The 23,335-nt window shown below is 43.7% G+C and overlaps 1 protein-coding gene across 1 annotated transcript in view; it reads left to right on the top strand.

Moving 5' to 3' along the window:
- Window positions 1–19,336, top strand: part of shank3a (SH3 and multiple ankyrin repeat domains 3a) — a 143,777-nt gene extending 124,441 nt beyond the window's left edge. The window contains exons 15-27 of the mRNA XM_069685922.1: window positions 1,779–1,861; window positions 4,200–4,324; window positions 4,672–4,807; window positions 8,179–8,259; window positions 8,437–8,460; window positions 8,847–8,974; window positions 9,199–9,304; window positions 9,888–10,414; window positions 10,504–10,614; window positions 10,699–11,835; window positions 11,941–12,418; window positions 12,479–12,608; window positions 17,838–19,336. Of these exons, the coding sequence (XP_069542023.1) occupies window positions 1,779–1,861; window positions 4,200–4,324; window positions 4,672–4,807; window positions 8,179–8,259; window positions 8,437–8,460; window positions 8,847–8,974; window positions 9,199–9,304; window positions 9,888–10,414; window positions 10,504–10,614; window positions 10,699–11,835; window positions 11,941–12,418; window positions 12,479–12,608; window positions 17,838–18,408 (3,637 nt within the window). The 3' untranslated portion in view covers window positions 18,409–19,336. The remainder of the gene's footprint in view (window positions 1–1,778; window positions 1,862–4,199; window positions 4,325–4,671; window positions 4,808–8,178; window positions 8,260–8,436; window positions 8,461–8,846; window positions 8,975–9,198; window positions 9,305–9,887; window positions 10,415–10,503; window positions 10,615–10,698; window positions 11,836–11,940; window positions 12,419–12,478; window positions 12,609–17,837) is intronic.
- Window positions 19,337–23,335: the final 3,999 nt, after the last annotated feature.

Below are 23,335 nucleotides of genomic sequence, written 5' to 3'. Positions count from 1 at the left end.
TTAAGGGCCTGATGCAATACCTGAATGTCTGTGTTAAATACCACATGCACATGCCAGCAAAAGCCTCATTTGAGCAGAAATATATTGAGTTCATTGCAAATGTACGTGATCTGATATCTGAGCTGCAGCCTGAGGAACACTAGACTTTTTATAGTCAAAGGAGTGGTTTATTTTCAGGAAACACCGTTTTAATTTCTGAGTCTTTCTTCAGAGAAATGTCTTGAAATTCTGAACAAGGACAGTCAGCTTAATGCCTTAATGGAGCATATTTGGGCGCAAAGCAGAGATGAAAGCGTAGTGGATAAAAGGGTTGGGACTGAAACGAAACATCTTAGCGACTCTTAAACCACACTGGTTTGTTTTTGTGCATAATAATTGCAAAAGTGGATAGATAGCTTTTTCTGAAAGCAAACCTTTGACCTCCCTCCTGCAGAAAGGTTTGTTTTGGCTCTCCTGGCTCCAGCAGCAGGAGCTCTGTGTTCCCCTGGTAAGTCTGAGATAGTGGAGTGTAACTAAGCTAATGTAGACCGCAGCCACCCACAGCCTGAACGCCAGCCCTCTACATCAGCCGCCTGCTGGGAGGCCGGATGATAATGCTTAAATCACAAATGAATTCAGAACTTTTGTCAAGGTGCTCAGGCTGTAACCTGGCAGCAGTCCCCTCAGTCACAGTGCAGAGTGAAAACAATGGAGGATACAAGTAACACTTATCAAATTGGGTTATAGTTTATATTTAAGTTGCAGCATATTCAAGCCATCTTTATATTTTTTAAAAAGTAATTGACTCTCCTGCATTTATCCCTTCCCTTTGTCCACATCTTTCCCGAGCATATATTCAGATAGAAACCGTTACAGATACTGAACTTTCCCAGTCAGTTTGATGACAGGACAGGTGGGCTGCATATTCTTTACACACACATCCAGCCTGCAATGCAAGACTGCGTTACTAACCCTGCTTTTTGTGAGGCTAACGAGCTTTTGACATGGATGTGTGGCTTGAAATGTGTGCAGACTATAAGCACAGGTTAACACCACTAACAGCCGAAACCTTTACGACACTTGCGTAAGAAGCGCTCACTTACTTACTCACTTGCCTCATATTTCTTCTCTTTTATTAGTCAGTAGATGAAATTAAATCTGAGCCGTCTCTGTCAGGGCTTTTTTAACAGAGGTGCTCCACTCCCTCGCCAGCTGAAGCCTCATCACAGGGATCAGGCAGAAAATTGTTTCTCTCTTATCCCAACGACACTTCAATCACAAGGACTCTCTGTCTCTTTCTTTCGCTCTCACTCTGTTCTCCTTCTCTCCCTCAAAATTGCAATATAAGTATTTTATTACTTCTTATATCACTGCCAATACGACTGTCAATGTAACTGCCATCACGACTTTCTACCCAGCTTACTTTTGTAAATATCTTATAGTACTATTGTTGTCCTATTAGTCTCTTTGCATTTAACCCATATACACTCTATATTTTATATTTCACTTATATTTGAGTTGTGTTTTTGTATCACTTATTTTGTGCCAGAAATCAGGTGCTAGAATCAGGATTAATAAAGTTCTATTTTATCTTAAAATACTAGTACAGCATCCTGAGCTTTTGTCGCTTGTGTGGCTTTGAACTCGATCGGTTTACAGGAAAAGAAGTGCGGTACAGGTGTGTGTGTGTGTGCATCTCCTCCCACCTGTCGACCCCCTCCCCCTCTGACCCCTCTCTCTCTTTCAGTGATGATGGTGTTTGATTCATACCTGCTCTCCCTCTGCTCTCTCCTTGACAGTGACTATATCATAGAGGAGAAGAATGCTGTTTTACAGAAGAAAGAGAACGAGGGGTTTGGCTTTGTCCTGCGGGGAGCCAAAGGTGAGACACAAACACACACATACACACACCTTTGCCAAGTCATTCACACTCACTACCTACGTGTTTTCAGCGTGTGATAGTTTTGAAATGAGGAGTAGTTTGTTGATCTGAGTCAGAGTACGGCTCAGTCTGTATTGCTACTGTGTGAGTCAACAACACGACCTGCTTTGGTCAACACTCCGCTTGTATACTCAGATGCACTCAGGCTTCTGCGTCCGTGTGTGTGTGTGAGTGAGTGTGAGAGTGTGTGTGTGTGTGTGTGTGTTTGAACACGCGCAGCCCCTTTGGTGGCGTCATCCTTGGCTGAGCTGTCGGCTAGCTGTCCCATCTGTTCTCCACACATGGCGTTCAGCTTCAGTCGAGACGCGCTCCTCTCTCCCCTCCTTTTCTTGTTCCTCTCATCTTTGCTCCTCCTCGCCTCCTCTCTTCTCTCCTTCACCTCCTCCACATCCTTCCTTCTAATACATTCTCCCTTCCTAATATTTATACGCAATCACTTTCATACCTTCCGAATTTCAGCAAAAATCGCCCTCCCCGCTCATCTCCACCGCCACAGATTCATTTTACTCCTGCACGTGCCAGCTCCCTGCTCAGGCTGGTTACCATGGCAACCCTTCTCAGGCACCTTGCCGGGAGTCTGAATGTGCTTTACTGCCTCATCACTCACTACCATGGATCCTGGCTCACCCCGCTCTCTTTTACTCACTCTGTCTTTTACTCCCCGGTACCCTTAAACACACACACACACACACACACACACACACACACACACACACACACACACACACACACTGCAGATCAGTCAGTGGTCCGCTGAGACGTCTCATGTGTCACTGATTTAGTTGGATTCGCTCCAAGATTCAATGGAGTTTCCGGTAGCACTCACACCTAATAAAATGTGTGTGTGTGTATTTTGTGAAGAGTGCTAGCATGTGACTGTATGCAAATATATTTATCAATCAATCACTGTGTATAAAGATGGACGACGCATCTCCATCTCCTCTCATTGAAAAAAACTGAAGCCACAATACCCCCAGAAGTGGGCGCAGGCATCTTGCGCATTTGGAGCCAGAGTCTGCGCAGTATGGATCAAGCTGGTGGAGCCAGCAGTATTGCCGTCCCGCCCTTTCCACTACCCAAAACACACGTTCACCTTACCGGGAAAAAAAGACCCCTCATGTCTGTGTATCCAACAGAAGAACAGCTTCTTGTGTTGGTCTGAAGCATGAAGATATTATTCACGTTTATGGAAACTTCAATGACCGTAGTGATTGTTTTAGTTACGTCTCCTCTCGCCGTTCCTCCTCCACTCTGCTAATCCGGAACAGATCGGCTGCAGGAGCCGTATTTGTCAACAGAGCTGTCAATCATCCTTTTTATAGCATCAAGTAACTAATTAAAAATAAACTTTTTAATTAGCACTTGGACGTAAATCAGCATGATAAGATCTAATAGAATATTCATAAGGACTCATTCATGTTCATGAGTTCATGTGTTACCAAACTGACTATAATGACAGAAAGTATTTGCCATGTCTTGTGATTTTATAGTTTGACTCATGTCCCATCTGTTAACATGGAGGAGGCGGGCTTTATGACCTATACTGCAGCCAGTCAGCAGGGGGCACTCCAAATGTTTTGACTTCACTTTTGGGGAGCTGTCATGTCGTCCATCTTTTTATACAGCCTATGGCAGGGGTCTGCGTATGAAGAAACCTAAAACATGCAGGAAGGTAGCTCTCCAGGAGGAGGGTTGGAGACCCCTGGTCTATGGTATCAATTATATTGTTTAAGCAAAGCACAACAGCAGTACATCAACTAGTGGGTTACTTGTGGTCCTCGCTTACATACTCTTATATATTTGTTCAGTCAACAAAGAAAAATCAACACAATATAACAATAATAATAATAACTGTAGTTTATCTAAATAGCACTTCTTAAAACCAGCGTTACAAAGTGCTTTGCAAAACTTTAAAGCTCAACAATAAAATACACAACAATGTAGGAATAGAACAGGAAGACGTACAAAATAACAACTTCAAACAACGGTTGACTAAAAGAAACAATAAATACATAAAACTACAAAATTACAAGAAGCACTTTCGATAAAAATAAATCTTCAAATGTGTTTTAAAAGAAGATACTGATGTAGAAAGTGGGAGTTGTTCTAAAATAAAATAGAACTGATTTAAACCATCAGCCAACAATAAGTAATTTATATTCTGTTTGTGGTTTTGTTGTAGTGTTCTGATCCAAATAGATAAAGAGAAAAATGAATCAAAGGAAGCTTTAATTTTCACATTTCTGTACTGGACGGGTTTTCTCTGTTTCTTTTTCAGCTGAGACGCCCATTGAAGAGTTCACCCCCACCCCAGCGTTCCCTGCCCTGCAATACCTGGAGTCTGTGGATGTGGAGGGAGTGGCCTGGAGGGCCGGTCTGAGGACGGGAGACTTCCTCATTGAGGTGAGTTAAGGACAGCCTGTCACCTGTTGTTGCTTGTTGTTCACCTGTATCTGTCTCATTACTGAAGACACTTGGATACTGCAACATGGGTATGATGCAAAATGAAAGTTGTTCATCCTTGCAGTATTATATGAAGTTATAAGAATAATCTATTTTCTTGAAATAATGAGATAGATTGACAGAGAAGATTGATAACGAATAGACATAATTTGCACAAAATAATCTGAGTATGAAGTTTGATCATGTTAAGTATCCCATCCTGCTTTACCACAACAAGGTAAATATGGTGCTCGGGATGGGAAAAACAACATCCACCTCTTATTCCGTCTTTGTGTACTTCTTCTTAGGTTAATGGCGTGAATGTAGTGAAGGTCGGCCATAAGCAGGTGGTGTCCTTGATCCGGCAAGGGGGCAACAGGCTGCTGATGAAGGTGGTGTCTGTCTCGAGGAAACCTGAGACTGAGGAAGTCGTCCGTAAGAAAGGTAAAGGTTTCTCTACGTACAGTTAGTGAAATCACTGGAAATGTTTGAACAATAACTTGAAAACATGTTTCACTAGTTATATAGTAATGGCTTAAAGAACATGCAATGTAATTCAGGCATGGACGAGGATTTGGGAAAATGTGTGTGTTTCCGTTGTCTATTTCTACCACGTTTCTCTGCTGTAAATTCATGTAGTTTCCATGTCAACCACAGCTCGCCATTACTCGGCTCCCACACAGTCCTGGCACTCTGACCTCAGGACTGTGTACACTTCAACTGTGTGTGAGTGTGTGTGGTAGAGTGGTGTGTGCACCTCCCTTGCGATTATTGAGATGTAGAGACAGTGATAAATGATTTTGACCCAGTTTCATTGGGACGGCACTGTCTCAAATAGTCAAGCTACTCAGGGCCGTATGGTCTCCTAATCTCTCTTGCTCCCCCTTTTATCTCTGTATCTTTTCTTATGTCACCCTTTATAATAAGTCTCTGAACATCGCCCGTTATTTTTCAAGTAGTTCTTCGAGTTTTATCTTTACTTGATATGGATAATGTCAGCATTTAAAAATGTACTTTGTTTTTCAATCATGGAGTTTATTGCTTGATTTCAGAGTATTAGGACATTTGTGCAGACATATTGGCATTATATGAAATACTGTATAATATGCAGGCAGAATTGGATTTGTGCTTTTGTTCTCAAAGCCATTGTCTTGTTTTCCTCTTCAAAGCTTGCCTGTCACTGCCTTTGTCTGAGCTACTGAGATCACAGATATGCAGACGATGGTTGAAAGAGTCAGGTAGAAATACAAGACTGTAATTGGGAAGATTCCTGCATTGTGGTTTGAAACATTTAGAACAAAAAGCTGGGCAGAAAAATTCTTGAGCCAGTGGGCGATTTGAGGAGGGAGGAGGGCAATCTATGGCCCCGTCATGGCACTGAAATATCAGAGGCCCACCTGTGCTGTGTGTTGATAAATCCAAAGTGTTGTCCTTTGTGCTAAAGTAGCATGCAGATTTGTGCCTTTTTCTCTCAGTACCACCTTCTGTCAGTTTCACATGGGATCTAGTATGATAACTATAAACACTAAATACTCAGTACTATTTTACATTTTGGCTACACTCTCTAGAGTAGTGTCAAGTAGCACGGTGTAGTTGCAGAAGAGCGAGAGGATCATAGAGACTGTAGAGTTACACTGTAAAAATCTACCATCATTTAGTAGCATCTGGGTAGACCAGGGGTCAACCTTTTTTCATATGAGAGCTACTTTGAAAAAATGAAAGTGGCCAAGAGCTACTTGCATTACAGGCTTGCTAATAGCACCAAACTCCTCACCTCAACTAGCGTACAGCATAACTGACCCGACCTGTCGATGCTGTTGCTGCAACATTGCTGTGATTGGTTAGGTTCAGACGTTGACAAACTTGCCAGGAGCATCACTGTTTTTTATTGACAGCTGATCGGCCTATCCTATTATTTTGTATTGGAGGGAGTGGGGGATTGAATTGAAGTGGGAAGAGGCTTTTAAGGTGCGTTTACTGTTGTCGGATTTTTTGTACAGAGTCTGTGAACCTCTTGGTGAGCTAAAAAAATCCACGCTGCGAGCTACTAGTAGACCCCTGGTGTAGACCAAGCCACCTATATACAAATATATTTTAGGGAACAGATACAGTTTTTACTGTCTGTGTTTGGTCCGTCCGTCCTGTGAAAACATTTTCAAATCAGCTAAAACACAGTGCACAGCTGTGGACAAGATGGAGTATGTTCAGTTTTTCAGAGATAAGAGAGAACAGGATTTCTCCCTCCTGTTTAACACGAACCTTAATGTCTTATTTTTACATCCTAAGCTGTGTTGTACACCCCCCCGCCCTCCCCACCGCCCAGCTGCTCCTCCAGTGGGATATACCCCTCATGTTTTGCCGCACCTTTGCACAGACGCATGCGCTCACACTTAGAGACTTGCAAGCAAACACATCCAAAACACACACACTCTCTGCACCATGCGGGGCCTCACTACTGCCACCGTTGCCATGGTGACTACACTGCATGTTTGAATTAAGCATTACATTACAGCAAAAGCATCTCTCCCTCTCTCTCTCTCCCTCTCTCTCCCTCTCCCTCTCTCTCGCGCTCTCTCTCTGACTCTGTTTCTCTCTTCCCCCATCCTCCTCCATCTCCTCTGCTCCCTGCTACTGTACCAGAATGTGCAGGCTGGCTGGGAAATGAAGATGTTTGATATGGACTGTACCCAGAATCGCGTGTGAGCGTTAGATCTGCAGCTGCTGATGACAGCAGGATGGTTAGGCTCTAGTAAGCCACATGGACATGTGTGGGATTTAGAGATCTATCGCTCTACAGTGGTGCATTGGCTGTCAGTCGCTGATCTCGAGAGTGAGCTGATCCTGTTGTATCGTGGGGGTTTTGTTAGAAAACTTGAGCTTGTTATAGCGTGTTGGAATGCTGTTGTGTGGCTTTAGGATGTGTGTTTAGACTGCATGGCATTTCATGACATTATTTTTAATTTGGTTATTTACAGTGTTTATTTAGACCTAATCTTTAATGCCTTTTGTTTAAACTTATCACTCTGTAGTTAGCATCCGGAGCTAACATTTGGTAAATGTGTATTACCTCTTTTCGTGACAGCATAACAGCCCAGTTGCCTTGTCTGTATAGCAGTATTGTTAAGCTCCCATGGGATTGTGGGGATACAGTCTGCAGCGCTTCTTTTTCCTTAGCTGTTGAATCGACTGTCATCTCTTCATCTGTCAGCCCACATGTCATTATGTCCTCCCTCAGGGAGTTTTCCCCGTGTATCTGCATGTGGTCCCTCATGTGGGAGGATATGCGTGTGTGTGTGTTTCTGTCTGTCTGATGCATACCTGCTAAATTCCAGACAGACGGCATATTAAAAGTAAGATGGACGACTTTCTCCCTCTCCCTGCCACCTTCATTTTACTCATTCTGCCTTTTTTGGCGGATAAATTCTGCTCTGTGTGTTATGGTAGGATTCAGAAATCTAGGGATGTTACAGAAAGGACTGCGCTGTTCATTTACTGCCTTTGGGCTCCTCAACAGAGAGGAATTCTCGCAACACAAAGACTAAAAAACTGAGAGGCTGCGAGAGAGATTGACAAGTGCTTTAAAAGCAGTCGGTGCTACAGAGAACAAAGCATGAAGAAGTTGGGCTCCAACCGCAGCCTGAACAAGGTCCTGAGTAAGTGCGAGGCGTCCAGTTCGCATGAACTTGACCAGATCAAAGCAGCGAAGATGGGATGGGCTGGTCGCCTGGGGGATGCCAGGAGAGCACTGAGCCGCAAAGCCAAAGGATCTTCGTCCCCCTCAGTTGTTTCCTCAACACCCTGCCTTTTCTCCACAGCTCCCCCGCCACCCAAGAGGGCTCCCAGCACCACCCTGACTCTGCGCTCTAAGTCCATGACCGCTGAGCTCGAAGAACTGGGTGAGTGCCAGAGAGCTGGCATGCAAACTCCACACTCTCCCTCTTCCTTTCTGTCATATTTCTGCTTTCCCTTTATCATTAAATCTTGGTTTGTCTCTAACTTTTAGAGTAGTCACATCTGTTGGCTTGTTCTTGTCATTTTCCCTCCACTGCTGACTCAATCTTTTTCCCACCAAGCTTCTGCTCGGAGGAGAAGAGGAGGTGAGTCTGAGGCAAGAAATTGACACCTCTCTGAACATCATAAAGATGATTTATCACTGCTCTGTCAATTTCAGAAGTTGATTAGAGCAGAACACTTGAAAAATATATCTATATATCTTTCTCCACTTTTTGTCTTTTTTCTCTCTGTCTGTCTCTGTCAACTCTTAGTGCTCACTACCTAGTGGAAGGAAACACAGTGAACTTGTATTGAGATAGTGCAGTGATTTTGTACAGTACCATAGTACCATGACCTCATATTGTAGTCTGTAGCTTCATATTAGAGATGCCTTTTTAATCACAATTTGTATTCTCTACTGTGTTAGCAACAGCATTTCCTTGGTCTTATGCCCCCAGCATTTAGTTCTGGCTCTTTTCCTTTTCAACAGAGAGACTAGACGAGATGTTGGCTTCCCAAGAGTCTATGTTGCGTTCTCAGCCCTTGGAGGCAGATTACAGAGCAGCCACTGTCAAACAACGACCTACCAGCAGGAGAATAACACCAGCAGAGATCAGTGTGAGTGCACCTACACAAAGCACGCTGGCAGACAGCATATGCCACTATGCTGGCATGCAGTCAAACTCAATCTGACATACACAAAGATACACAAAGGCCTGGGATACACAGCGCTGCACAAACCCAAGCACGCATATACCTGTGCACTGCTACTTTGTTGTGGTATTCTGGCATTAAAACAGTGTTTAATAACAAGGTATATTCTCGGTTCTGTTTTGCTGCAGTCACTGTTTGAGAGACAAGGGATGACTCTACATGGAGCTCTTCATCCAGGCATTGAGAGAGGTCACATACCAGTACCAAAGGGGATGTCCAGGACCAAGTCTTTTGGTAAAACAATCACCCATCCTGTACATTTTCAAATCAGGTGAATGATAGTGTATCTTATGTAAAGTATGCTTATAGGTAACACATTGACATGTACAATATAAGATAAGGAAGCTTCATTCTTTTATTGTAAATTGCATCACTGCAGCAACAAAGACAGTGGTTCACAAGTAGAAGCTACTGAGGATGAAGCCGCAGCCCCATCAACATATTTTAAGTTACAGATCAGGACTTAGATGTTCTTATTAGATATTCACAAAAACAGATTTTCAGAGCAGATGTTCAAGGCCACAGCCTATTTCAAAAGTAGATTTACACATATATTATTGATGCTCCCTGGATTATTAAACAGTTTTCTTGTTTTCAACTACACGTATTAAATGAATGTTGAACTAATTAGAGTAAGTCAATACTAGTTAGAGATACACCTGATACATGATTAACTGTGTGAGTTCACAGATTAACAGATGGCAGGTGTGTTTCTCATGAAGCAGCTGTGGACCTTCTAGGCTGGTTTAAAATGATCCTTTCTGCTTGAGCTTACTCCCCGTCACCAGGTCATCTGTGCTCTCCCCTCCCTGATCAGGTGCCACTGAGGAGGATCGTCTGTCCGCCCTTGCAGCCGAGCACAGGTTTCCCCGCAGTTCCTCTATGACAGACAGCCTCAGAGACCACTCACAGCCCCATCCCATCCCTCCCCCTCCACAAATGGCACCTCCTCCTCCTCCATACTACCTAGACACTGGTCCTCCACCAGCCTTCTGCCCCCCTCCTCCCCCATCTAGGACCCAGAGTCAGGGTCATGAGCCTGGAGGACGCTCCAGTTTCAAGCCCTCCTCTTTGGACCTGCCTTACGAGGCCGCCCAGCGGCAGGCCACACACATCGAGAGACAGAAGAAAGCCCGCTCTATGATAATCCTCCAGGACTCTTCCCATCTACCTGTAGAACCCACAGAAATTCCTCGTCCTTCTGCTGCTACTCCACCTGAGCGAATCAAGAGGAAGGGTCGGGTTATTGACAACCCTTATGCTAATGTGGGTCAATTTAGCATTGGACTTTACACCCCCACCAAGCCCCAGAGGAAGAAAAGTCCCCTGGTGAAACAACTACAGGTAGGTTGCATGATTGGGATGCTCTTTTTATCCATTTTTTCACTTTAGTACAGCGTGCTTGGTTGATTTTTGTTCTTGTTTTACTACAGGTGGAAGATGCACAAGAAAAAGCTAGTTTGGCCTTAGCCGCTGCCCACTCCAGAGAGAGCTCACCCTCAGGACGACACCCACACGCCCATGGGCACACACACACCAGCCGTGCAGACTACTACCAGCAGCAGCTGATGGCTGAGCGAGAGCGTTTGCGTGCCCAGGGAGAGATGATGTTTCATAGGGATGTTAAGGGCCCCTTCGCTGCTGCAATTGCTGGAGCAGTGAAAGATCGTGAGCGTCGCTTAGAAGAACGGAGGAAATCCACTGTCTTCCTTTCTGTTGGGACCATGGAGGGGGCGTCTCCCACCAGCTCAGATTCCCCCTCTCTAACTCAGTCTCACTCCATCGATGAACGGATGCTCACTCGAGAGCTAGGACAGCTGCCTCCCCCTGCCTTGGCCCTGAGCCCCTCGCCCAGTGGGACCACCTTTATCCATCCGCTCACAGGAAAGCCCTTGGACCCAAACTCTCCACTGGCTCTTGCGCTGGCCGCAAGGGAGAGGGCACTGACCTCCCAGAGCCAGTCCCCTACTGGTAGCCCAGAGCCTAGGACTAAACAGGAACGGGCAGGCCAAAGCGTTATGTTCATTGACCCTCAGACCAAAGAGTCTCCACATGGGGAAGGGGCTTCAACATCTCCCCCTTTCTCACCTAAAAGCGCCAAGGCAGTGGGGTATGGAGTTGGATCCTCCCCAGCATCAATTCTAGTTCCCCAGCCCACCAAACCACAGTGGGCCTCATCACCATCCTCTGTATCATTCCGACAGGAGATGGAGGCCAGAGTAGAGGAGAGGAAGGAGGAGAAGAGACTAGAGGATAAAAAAAGTATGTTGATTAGTATTATGGATACATCGCAGCAGAAGACAGCGGGGCTAATCATGGTCCATGCTACCAGTAATGGCCAGGCTGTTGGGGTGGGTTCAGAACTAGAACAGGCACCTGCCCCAACGTCCACAGAGCCCAGCAAATCTCCAAGTCCACGAGCTAAATCCCCAAGTCCTACCGTCTCCCAGGCCCAGCTCCAGGCCCAGCCTCAAACTCAGCGTCCTGCCAGTCCAGCCCAGGAGAAGAGTCTGGCTCAGGGAAGCTCAGAGGAGGATGTGGACCCCTACACAGTGACCCTGCCCCCTGCAATGTTGTCCTCCAGTGATGAAGAAACCAGAGAGGAGCTACGCAAGATTGGAGTTGTTCCACCACCAGATGAGTTTGCTAACGGGCTGCTGGCACAGGCACAGGGGACGCCAGTGTCCACACCTAAACCTGCCTCCTCTCCCACCACCCCTACAACACCAACACCCCAAACTCCCTCAACCCCAACAACCCCAACCGTGACCCCTACGCAGCCTCAGCCTCCCCAGCCCCCACCTCCACCCAGTGCAGCAGCTGTCTCAGGGAAGCCCTCTGACCCACTGGAGCCCCCACAGGTGGGCGAGTCTGGCTCTGCAGCTGACTCGGGGGTGGAGGAGGCTGACACCCGCAGCTCCAGTGAGAGAGAGCGAGACCACCACCTCGAGACCACCAGCACCGTCTCCACGGTTTCCAGCATGTCCACATTGTCCTCAGAAAGCGGCGAGCCTGCCGACACACACACCACGCACACCTCCTATGCCGACGGGCAGACTTTTGTGCTCGACAAGCCGCCAGTGCCTCCTAAGCCTCGACTCAAGTCCCAGATAGGTAAAGGCCCCGTCACCTTCAGGGACCCTCTGCTGAAGCAGAGCTCTGACAGCGAGCTGCTATCACAGCAACAGGCTGCTGCTCTGGCTGCTGCAGCCGGAGGAGCTGGGCTGCCCCCAGGTGGTTCAGCCTCAGTGACTGGACTCGCTCCCACCAAGCCGCGCTACCTCTTCCAGCGGAGGTCCAAGCTTTGGGGGGACCCTGTGGAGCCTCGCGGGCCAGGGGTGGGGCTAGGTATTGGGAGTTTGGGCAATCTTGGTGGACTGGGACTGGGTCTGGGTGCAGACGACGGAGCAAAACCATCTGTTATGGGGGAGCTCAGTTCACGACTACAGCAGCTAAATAAAGACACTAGGTCATTGGGAGAGGAACCGCTGGGAGCATCACTTGACCCTGGGAGGAAGTCTCCGGTGGCAGGTGCAAGGTAAGAGAAAAACCAGTAAGAGTACTCCAAAATTTCATGAAACACTAAGTGACAAAACAGATGGTCACATTAAAAGTAATGATTTCAAGCTTCATTCATATATTTTACTCATACGGTGGCTGAGACATCAGAGTCGGCAAGCTAAAGGGATTCCAGTGCCCAGTCTCAGAGAGGAGAGTCATACTTTGTGCATATTTTTCAGGCAATACGTTCTATTCTCTTGTTTATCAGCATCTTAACTTACTCTTAATTTACATACATTTACATCTTTACAATGGTCAATCCCTCATGGTTCATGCAGTAACAAGCCTTTAAGGCTGAATAAAAGACAGCTTTGTACATTAACTTATGTGGTTTTACTATCATTTTAAATTATGCAAATGAATCCATGTTTAAGCCAGTCTACTGTGATGCTCAGGGATAATGGGATTAGAGGTAACCAGCATTGCTAGCATTAGCTTCCCTGACAATATTAGTGTAACAACTGTTGTTGCAACATGAGTCCAGAAAAGACAAAATTGCCTCTCACATAGCAACACCAGGGTTATCTGAAGCATCTGATGTACAGTGCTGTTTTTTTGTCTATTTTCTGTGGGTTTCTTTTTTTCACACCATCAGTACAATAAAGTCCTTTATCATTTCTGCAGATGTGAGGACACCGAAGAGAGTAAACCTTAAGGTTATAGCTCCTAGGGTAAACTTAAGCTTTTTCTAAATATATTTTTCCTAACAAGCCTATCAACTAATGCCATTTTAGAGAACAACCCTTTTATGCATTTTGTTTTATGTATTTTATGTTAACTGTAATTTGTTACCTTGTTTGCATCAACAGATTTCTTCACTTTAATTTCAAGAAGGATCCATTTTTAAAGAAGGATTATTGATTTTGGAAATGTGCAGCAGTACTACAAGTGATGCCTCTGGTCTGGGTGTCTAAACTGCTCCTTGTTTCTATAGTTACAGCTGTACTCCTTGGCCTACTGTGAAGTAATGCTAAGTACGAACAGCAGACAGTAGTAGTCAACGAGTTATTGTTGTGCAGTTTGTATGTGTGTGTTTGTAGCTATTGCTGTGGGAACCAATCAGATTTTTAGACCTTGAAAGTGAGGTCATTTAGGCCGCTCCTCTCGTACTGCACGCAGTCTGAGGGTTCAGACTTGGTTTTAAGGTTCAGGTGAAAAATAGTTTTCAGTGACGGTTACGTTTAAAAGAATATGGTTACATGGAGGTTTTAAAATTAGAGTCACTGGCATGTTAGGCATGTAGTTGTTAGGGTTAGGGTTAGGTTTGAAGTACAAGTGTATATGTGTAGTGGTGCAAACAAGGTAACAGGGCTTGGAGGCATGCATTTCCTGAAAGCCTCTCCTCATCTCTAACACACACTCCCACTGTTGGGTTCACACCTATGACCCTGCTAGTAGCCACCCTACAGCCTCTCCTTCAGCTTCTCCCTGAGTCCTTGTTCAAATAATCAATAATACATCCACTGCTTGTTCCAGGCATCACTGATATAAAGTTGATAAGACCAGAAACTGTAGTTTCCTTCTTATCATCTTAGCCCATCCTGCTGTAATATCAGTGATAACTTCAAGGTCTTAAGGATGTATTTTCACAAATATTTGAACATGAACGGCTATAATGGTGTGTCATGTTAAAACCATCCCCTCATGATCTTGGCATTAACAGTCATGTTAATGACGAGATTACCGTATCAAAGGTGTTGAGGTGCCACATGGTGGAGGTGTGAGGTGGAGTAACTGTGAAATAAATGGTGGAGTCAGTCTTGTTTTATTTACTCAGAGTATTTTTCCTCATGTGTACTTAAAACAGCCTCAGGCTGGATGTGTTTTTATGGTTTGGCTGGGTGGAAGTTGACATCTGAAAATTGCTGCTGTTTTGATTGTCATTTGTAGTTTTACATGACTTTAAGTGATGTTTGTTTAATTCACTATTTGGGAGAGTCGGTGAAAAGAGTAAAGTATCAATTAAGATGAGAATCTGTATTTCAAAGAGAACAGGAGTTCGTAGGAGCTCTTCAGATGCAGTGTCTCCTCTCTTCCCTGTCCTAATTTCTATTCCTGTGAATAAGGAGGGTGGAAGAATGTTCTGTCATGCTCACTGTTGATTAAGAGGAGCTGAAAAATTTGAAGGGACAAGCTGAATTTTAGAAGGTGTTTAGACTCTTTCACGGCCCCCTCATCGTATCAATGTCAGCAAGAGCAGCCGACCGACTCCACGCAACATAGACCTAAGTGCCTCATATTTTTGTGTTTCCATCCAACTGTCAACTAAATTAGTTACAAAACTACCTTCTAAAACGTTTGAGCTTTTTTTAACCATAACTGTTGTCCTCTTCATGGGAGTGACGGTGTAGTTTTGTGTCAACAGAAGTCTGCTGCCACTTCTTGATGTTGCTTCTGGACATCTTGGATGCAGGATTTACCTCCAGCTCCTCCATAAATGTAGTGCTTTAAAAATGAAAACAATTCTGTAAGCATAGATTTTTCTTTACTGTAAAAGCCTCATAAGCATTTTTTTGCAGTCCCATCCTTTATTAGTATTGTACTATTAATAGTAATAGCTGTCTGTTACCAGAATAATTTGGGCTATGAGCTCATTTTTCATTATTATTTAAGACTTTGCATTCCCTGTGTGACCATGAAAGGAAAAATGAAGTCACCGCGAGACATTGAGCTAAATTCAGCATCGATCCATTGTTCCAACATTGATCTGTCCCTCATTAACAACATGATCTGTTGATGAAAAAGGTGACCATGATATCACGTTCAACATTTCATGTAACACCCACTTCTGATTGGGCTCATCACCTTCAGAGAATATGCAATCAAAGTCATCCCCACCATATCCATCCTGACAGTTGATTGCCCTCGGCTGTGACGAAGACGATCATGCACACCATTATTTCTCTCTCTTGCTGCCTCTGCATTTGTTTCACCTCACCTACTGTATAGGCATCCCAGCACCCTCAATTAGTTATCGCATCACTTTTCCATCCACTGTGTGCCCCATTTAAATCCTCACATGCTGCTGTAATTTGTCTCTCCTGTTCCACCATGTTCACATGCTGTGTATCAGAGCTTTGGGTGGTTTAGACATCTCGTTTTGTTTCAGTTGTGCCCTTTGTTTTGTTTTTTTGTTCTTCTCTGTTCATGTAATTTGCATAACTTTGTTTTGTTTTTCAGTGATTGTGTTGAGGATGGCCATGATCCCTGACTGTCATGCTCAGTGGACACTGAAGGTTCCTAAAACCGTGCCAGAACAGAATATTGGGCTATTTGTATTTTTTGATTGGACAACACAAACTATCCCTTGAATACAGGGCAACGCATCTACTACGTGCACAAAACCTGTATTAATGTATGTTTGACAACAACATTAATAGTTATTTTAGTCCACAAAATATCAGAATAAGTACAAAAATAACCACAAAAGTCAAGGACCAGTGTGCCCGCCTTTTGGTTTGTTTGTTGTTTGTTTTTCTTTGTTTGTGCAGTGTTACAACCCAGCTCGTGAAGTGTTTGATATGTGAATAGTGTGCTCATTTCTCTCATGTAGCCCACTGGTCAGACCTTCAGTGCTGAGGCCTACTGTGCTGTCTGTCATGTTAAAGTCACCTAGAGACACAATGACACATACATGTACTTGCTGTCACATTCACACACACACACACACACACACTGTACACATACACTAAGGAAAGACAGCAGAGTCGGCTGATGCGGACTCTAAGGCTGGTTGGCAGGCTGCGTCTCATGGAGTGATGCTAACATTCTCTCCCATTGCTCTCTCTCTGCTCACCTTGCATGCTCCGCCCTGCTGCTCTGATCTGATTGGTCTAGAACTGACTGTGCGCCCAGGAGGGCAGGACGACTGTGTAAGTGCGCATGGAGCTCATCTCATACCCGTCGGCTCCCTGTAGTCTGATCATTTTTCCAGCCTGTGCGCTGCCTATAGCTACCCTTTTTCCATTATATTCTTTAGTCCCATGTCAAAGTTTCCAAACACATGCAGTAGAGGGAGAAAATGTGCCACACCTGTACATCAGACACCCGCTAACATGCATGAATACATCAGACACCATTGCACAAACTCTTTCCACATTTAGGCCTCTCTCTCTCTCTCTGTCTATCTCTCCCAGCCTGCGCTAAGCTAGTGTCAGCCTTGATCTCTTATCCATCCCTCTTCTCTTTCCTCTCCATCCTTTCCTCCATGTGTTAGTAGTGTACTAATCAGCTAATCGGACGCTTTTTAACTTCTTCACAAAGTTGTTTTCCTTAATTTTAAAAAGAGGGTCAGATGTGAAAAGGTAAATAAACGAGCATTTAAGAAACTGGAGCATCTGAATTATTAGTACAGTTCTTCTTCCTCATATTGCAGATGGTAAGATTGGGTCGGTTGCTCACTGAGATTCCCCACATGGTAAACCTACCGCAGTGAATTATGTTAGCTGCACTTCAAAGGTAACTAACTGTTCAATTGATTAATGAAGCCGAGCTTTGGAAGAGCAATGTGCAGTGCATAGCTGAAAACCAGATATAAAATTCTACTCATAAGAATGTAGGTGATTGTGTGCGTGCGTGTGCGTGTGCGTGTGCGTGCGCGTGGCTGCCTGTGCATGAGTGTGTGTGCGTGTTTTTACTATATAAATTGAGTGCTTTCAGATATGCAGTTTCAGTGTAAAACACTATCTGTTTGATACTGTAATTTAAATGTAATTCCTGCTTTTTGCGGTTCATTTCAGGGAAGCGTAGTGTACGCCTTGGCAGGAAGTGGCTTTTGATGTAATTTATTATTGGAGAAAAGACTTTTAGTCATGGTCAGTTGGGACAAGTATAGGATGGGGATTAAGGGAAATACTACCATCAAATGGTATTCTCACATGCAAACACATAGCTCCTGATATAGTAAATGTAATAATTGAACTATAGATGTGAGTCCTACTTTATGTCATCTTATTGAGTAGTTAAAAGATTTATATCTGTTCTTTCTATAATATCTTTCAACCACTGAGTGCAGCTTGCTGCTTTGATGTTGCTGTGACGTGAGCAAGCTAGCTTGGTCTAACAGTCATAACCTCGAGCCTTCACTAACTTAAACTTCGGCAGAACTTACAGCGGTTTATTCATGTCTCCTGTCTTCTATATTCTCACTCAGTTCACCTTCACCTCCTCTGTTAACCCCCTCTCTGTCTCTGTCTGTCTCCACCAGACTTTTCAGCAGCCTAGGCGAGCTCCACACCATTTCTCAGAGAAGTTATGGCACCACATTCACCATCCGCCCTGGTAGCCGCTACCCCGTCACCCGACGCGCCCCAAGCCCAGGTTCAGGCTCCCCTGACCGGGGCGACCCTCTTGGACGTTTCTCAGGCTTCGGCCTACCGACCTCACCGACTACACCGCCACAAACCATCCTCAAATCCTCCAGCCTCAGCCTACCCCAGGAGCCTAAAGAGGTCCGCTTTGTAATGAGGAGCTCCAGCGCCCGTTCCCGCTCCCGCTCCCCATCCCCATCGCCTTCCCATTCCCCTGGGCTGGGGTCCCCACTTTTAGCCCTCCGACCCTTCCACCAGAAACCCCTCCACCTCTGGAATAAGTACGACGTGGGAGACTGGCTGGAGAGCATCAATCTGGGGGAGCACAGAGCAGGGTTTCAGGACCATGAGATCGAAGGCTCTCACCTCCCAGCTCTGACCAAGGATGACTTTGCAGAGCTGGGAGTGACGCGCGTCGGACACCGCATGAACATTGAACGAGCACTAAAAATGCTGCTAGAGAGCTGACCCCTGCCCTGAGGCACAGCAACAGATGAAGACCTGCAAGATATGAAAGAGAAACATTAGGGACCACTCCTCTTTTACTCTGGCTGCTTTTACGTTCTGCATCACAAATGTTTACCTGTGGTCCTCAGCCACACTTTACGTTCCTGTTCTGCATTAATACCCTGCACTTGGCACTGCACTGAAGAGGAGGAGTCAATCCACTCGCCCCCCTCGACTCGGCCCTTTGGGTCTGGCCCCCTCCTTGCCTGCGGCCAATTGGATCAGACCTCAAAACGGGCTCTGGTCTTTTCTCGCCGAGGAGAATCGCATGAGCTCCAATTAAAACATTTGATTTGTGAAAGCTTCAGTTATTCCCAGAGTAACACCCACACGTTCTCTCTCACTACTCCCTCCTCTCCTCTCTACCTCTATCCCTCCATCTCGTAGGCCTCTGAAAGCCTTTTGCAGTTCGAGTAAAGGAGGAGGAGGATGAATTTTTTTCTTTCCAGACAGAAAGCTCAGTTGCCTTTCAAAATATTTATACAGAGAACATCATGATGAACACAGGACTATGGACATAGTGTTGACACAGCTCTGAACAGGTGTGTCTTCTCTATACCTGCTGTTGTTTTTAAACCGAAGACTTTCGAGCCCAGAGGTGGAGCTCCACAAAGTAAACCATGGGAGAAACCCCTCCGCCTTGGTATCCAGACTGTGCTATCTATAATATTTGGAGAATGTTTAACCAACACTCGTGGCTTTTTTCATAATCAATTTTTTGGTTTTCCAAAGGGAATATTATATATAGGTATTATATAATATGATATATATGTATTGAAATATAGCTTTCAGAAGAAAAGACAATGTTGCAAAGAGGAAATGTAATAAATTAATCTGCGCCTGTTTTTGGTTTTTAGTATAGAAGGCAGAGAGAAATCTTTAAATTTATTCCACCAATAGTTTACTCATTTCTACCAATTATATATATACATATATAAAAATATATATATTTGAAATTTGAAAAAAGTATATAGATATGGAAATGAAAGTTTTGTCATAGGTATACAACTTTCCTTATGGTCACCCTTTCTTGAAACGTAGCATGAAGAGTTGCATCATGTCTTGGACAGAGAGTTTGTTGTTTGTTTTTATTTTCTTACGGTCTTCCTTCATACTAAAGGGCATCCCGTAATGTGAGGCTGAGACCCCAGACGACACCCATCCCTACTGCTCCAGCTACAGATCTTCCTGACGTGGTTCTGCCTCTGCTTTATCCTCAAAAACACACAGTAAGGACCACCTACCGATACAGCTACTTGGTAAACAGGGCTCTTCATCTTTGCCTGTTAATCACTCAGGGATGGAAGTTTGGGGCACTAGCATGGAGATGTTGTTGTTTTAATATTATCCATTTCTATTCTTGCCTGTAAGAACAACTTAACACCACAAATGTTAGAGGTAGAGCTAGTAAAAAATTTCCATCCCTGTGACCCCTGATGCTGCTTTCAGACCAGGCTGCACGAGGTCTGGTAAAGCGAAAGACGGAGGTTAAAACAAGGAAAGAGTGAGATTTTTCATCACCAGAAGAGGAGAAAATGATCGTTAAAGAACCAGAAAGCAGTCATCACTTTCAGATCTTATTTTCACAGCAGAAGGAAACAGCTACTAAGAACCCAATTCAATGTTGAATTTAGTAAATATTTGTTCTCCTTGTGGCCTAAAAGATCCAAACTTAAAACATGTTCCCTTCTGAAATGCCTTGGCAGGAAATGTGTCTGTAGTCGATCAGGCCGTGGGGATGGGAAAGCCTCTGTAAGGTCTTAAAGAAAATTCAGTATTTTACAACCTGGCTGTGTCTTGCAACATCGCTGCTTCTCTGTATCTCTGCGGTTTACTAAGTGAGTAAAATATTATCATAAACATAAGCAGCCAGAACTGTAAAAATAAGACCCAGGTTGTAAAACAACAGAACGTACAACTGAATTTTCCTTTAACAATACAAAATCTACAATTGTACTCATGAGTAGCTTCTGCTGGCAGTGAGAAACAGTGAGTTTTATTCACGCAACAAATAGCATTTTATCCATAGCTTTTCTCTAACAGAAGGCCGCCAGGTAATCTCTATTACTACTAAAAACCTCCGCACATCAGCAGATCCAGTCAGTACGCCAAGGCACTTTCACTTGGCGACAAGTCGTGTGCATCCTTTTTCTTTTTTGCGAGCAGTTTGTAAAAGCGGGTGGTGAAAATAACGCTGTATCTGGGTTGTAGGAATAGCACTCACTGCCTCACTGTGACCTCACTGATTATTTTTCTTCTGACTCCAGTGTTACAGTTTGTCCTCTGACTCATTTGAACTTTTTGTGTTAATTGTTTATTTTGTTTCCTCTGTTGATTTGTTACCCTCGGACACTGTGGGTAGATTTTGTAGCGTGTGGAACATGATACTTAAATCTTTCACTCATGAATTTTAGAGTGACAGAAAAGAGATGAAAAAAATATTCTGTCCATTCTAAGCGTACTTTCACTTGTAAAAATGAACAAACTACAAATATTTGCTTTTTTTAAAATCACAAGCAATGTATATATGATAGATTTCATATAAATTTTTGAAAAAAGTATATAGATCTATATATGAATGTTTGGCATATATGCATAGTTAACCACCTGTGGAAAAGGTGAGCAGATTTTATTCTTTCTATGAACTCTTGAACTTTTGAACTCTGAACTATGAACTAGGGGATGATTTGCACAAAACAAGGTGACAAGGTGCTAACATAAAAGCCACCCAACGTCCAAGCGCATGCGTGCATCTGGATTCCCTGATCTCTCCGTGTGGTCGTTCCTCTTCACCATGTGTGTATGAATGTGTGTGTGTGTGTGTAAATGCTTGTTTATTCCTTTTTTCTGTGTGTTAGTTTGAGAGAAAGTGAGAGAGTGTACGGTTGATTGTTAGGGTACACATATTTGGAGTTAGTCCACTATAGCCTTACTGTATTACCATCAGAGATTCCCGGCAGTGGCTGTGTCACACAAACACACACACACACATACACAGAACATACATACACAAACATAAAATGCACACATACAGTCATCTTCGATTCCACATCGATCCTTTTTCTGCTTTCTTGTTTTGTACTGAGTGACGTCTTCACGAAGTGGACTGCTCTGCCCGAGACAGAGAGAGAGAGATTAACACAGTAATGAATGAAACCATTGTAACATGTTATGTTGCGAAATTAGAACTCACCTTGTAACTGTGTATGTACGGCTTATGCAGTGTCACTGTTTTGTACACCCATTCCCAGATGGCATTTGCGCTCCTTACCCTCCACTCTGTCTGGCAGCACTCCTTTTTCCTTTTTCAGACCTTCAGTTTCTGAGTTTTGAGATGCTATATGAGGTGATCCAGTGAGGAACAAACAACACAAAGGAAAAATGTGCCAAAAAATAACTTAACTTTTAACTGTATATTTGTCTTTGCTTTAGGACTATCTTAGTTACAGCATTCATGAGCTGTTAGACTCAATAATATGGTGCCATCTCCTGGAAATCTTGAGAACTACGGACATTTGTTAGATCCTACTGTATTTCCTACAGGTGGAAATGCAGTCATTGTTATTATTTTGTGAAGTAGCAGGCTATTGCATATATACATAGATATAATATTTCTTATATCTATATATTATATAAAGCCTGTGTTTAACTACCTGTGAGCTTTGCATTAACATTTCTATTTAAATTTTGAGACAAAGTATCACAACTGCTTGATTTTACTGTGATGAAGGTTATTATCCTGCTTGGCTTACTGTTCCCAGATAAATACACTAAACACAAACACTTTAGAGGTGAATGTGTACAGTCTCGAATCACACAGGCTGGCCTGGTTAGAACAAAAACTGCTGTAGTGAATACCTGGTCAGGTGGTTGTGTATGTTTACCACAAATACAGATGCAAAATGATGCTAAAGAGCAATGTGTAACAGACTTACACACCATTAGGTCAAATAAGTTGAGTGAAGGGTTATCTTTGTCTTATTTTCTAATCAACAAAGCACAATCTACATAGTGTAGGGGGAGCAGTGTAACCTTTTTAAAAACCCACTGGGCTCTGGTCACCCACTAGAACCAGTGATCTTATCATCAAAGGGGTTTTTCTTTCATTGTTGGTTTTCTCCTTGTTTGCACTGTGAAGTTTAGAACGGTGGATGTATCACTGCAACGCCTCAGTCTTGTCTCACAGGTGAACTTCCCCTTCTCAGCCTCCAATAAACCAGGAAAATCATTTACAACTTTCTCAAAGCAAAAGTTGGACACTCAAAGCGAAGCCCCCCTCCCTCCTTTTTAATACATGACCCCCAAGTGAAAATAACATGAAACCAGAAGCTACCTAGTATTTTTCATGCAAACAGAGTAAGGGTGATAATGAAGTTTGAGGCAAGATCTGAGACGTTGCCCGGGATATGTCCACCACAGAGATATATGTTTGTTATATTATGTAATAAATTTATAATTAAAACATGAACTGAACTGAACTTTTCTGTCGTAAATTTATGTTTCAGTGTAATTCATTGTAAGTAAATACCAAATGAAACAGTCAAATATAAAGACAAAATATATACATAATTTCTGTGTAAAACATAATGATTATAAAGTAATAATTGAATTGTATGTTCGATGAAAACTGTACTACATTAAGCTTCCCTGCTACTATGAATGAATGCACACACATACATGCACATACCAACTTAAATCCATCACTCAGGACACAGCTGGTTGAGCGTCCAATACAGCTGATGTTTGCTTATACACGACTGGCAGCTGCATCTTAAAATATGCTGAAATTGACTGTGCTCTTGGGCCTACTGCAGAACCACAGCAAGTCGAAAAGACACATAATAATTTGGTTACATGGTACATTAAATTTTCATTTAAAGGATGCTGA

This window comes from Semicossyphus pulcher, unplaced genomic scaffold (genome assembly GCF_022749685.1).
Source record: "Semicossyphus pulcher isolate SPU_LCO1_2020_fin unplaced genomic scaffold, fSemPul1.0.p SCAF_8, whole genome shotgun sequence".
In the NCBI taxonomy this organism is placed as follows: Eukaryota; Metazoa; Chordata; class Actinopteri; order Labriformes; family Labridae; genus Semicossyphus; species Semicossyphus pulcher.
The sequence above is the reverse complement of the archived record's forward strand: the minus strand, read 5'-3'. Positions and strand labels throughout refer to the sequence as shown.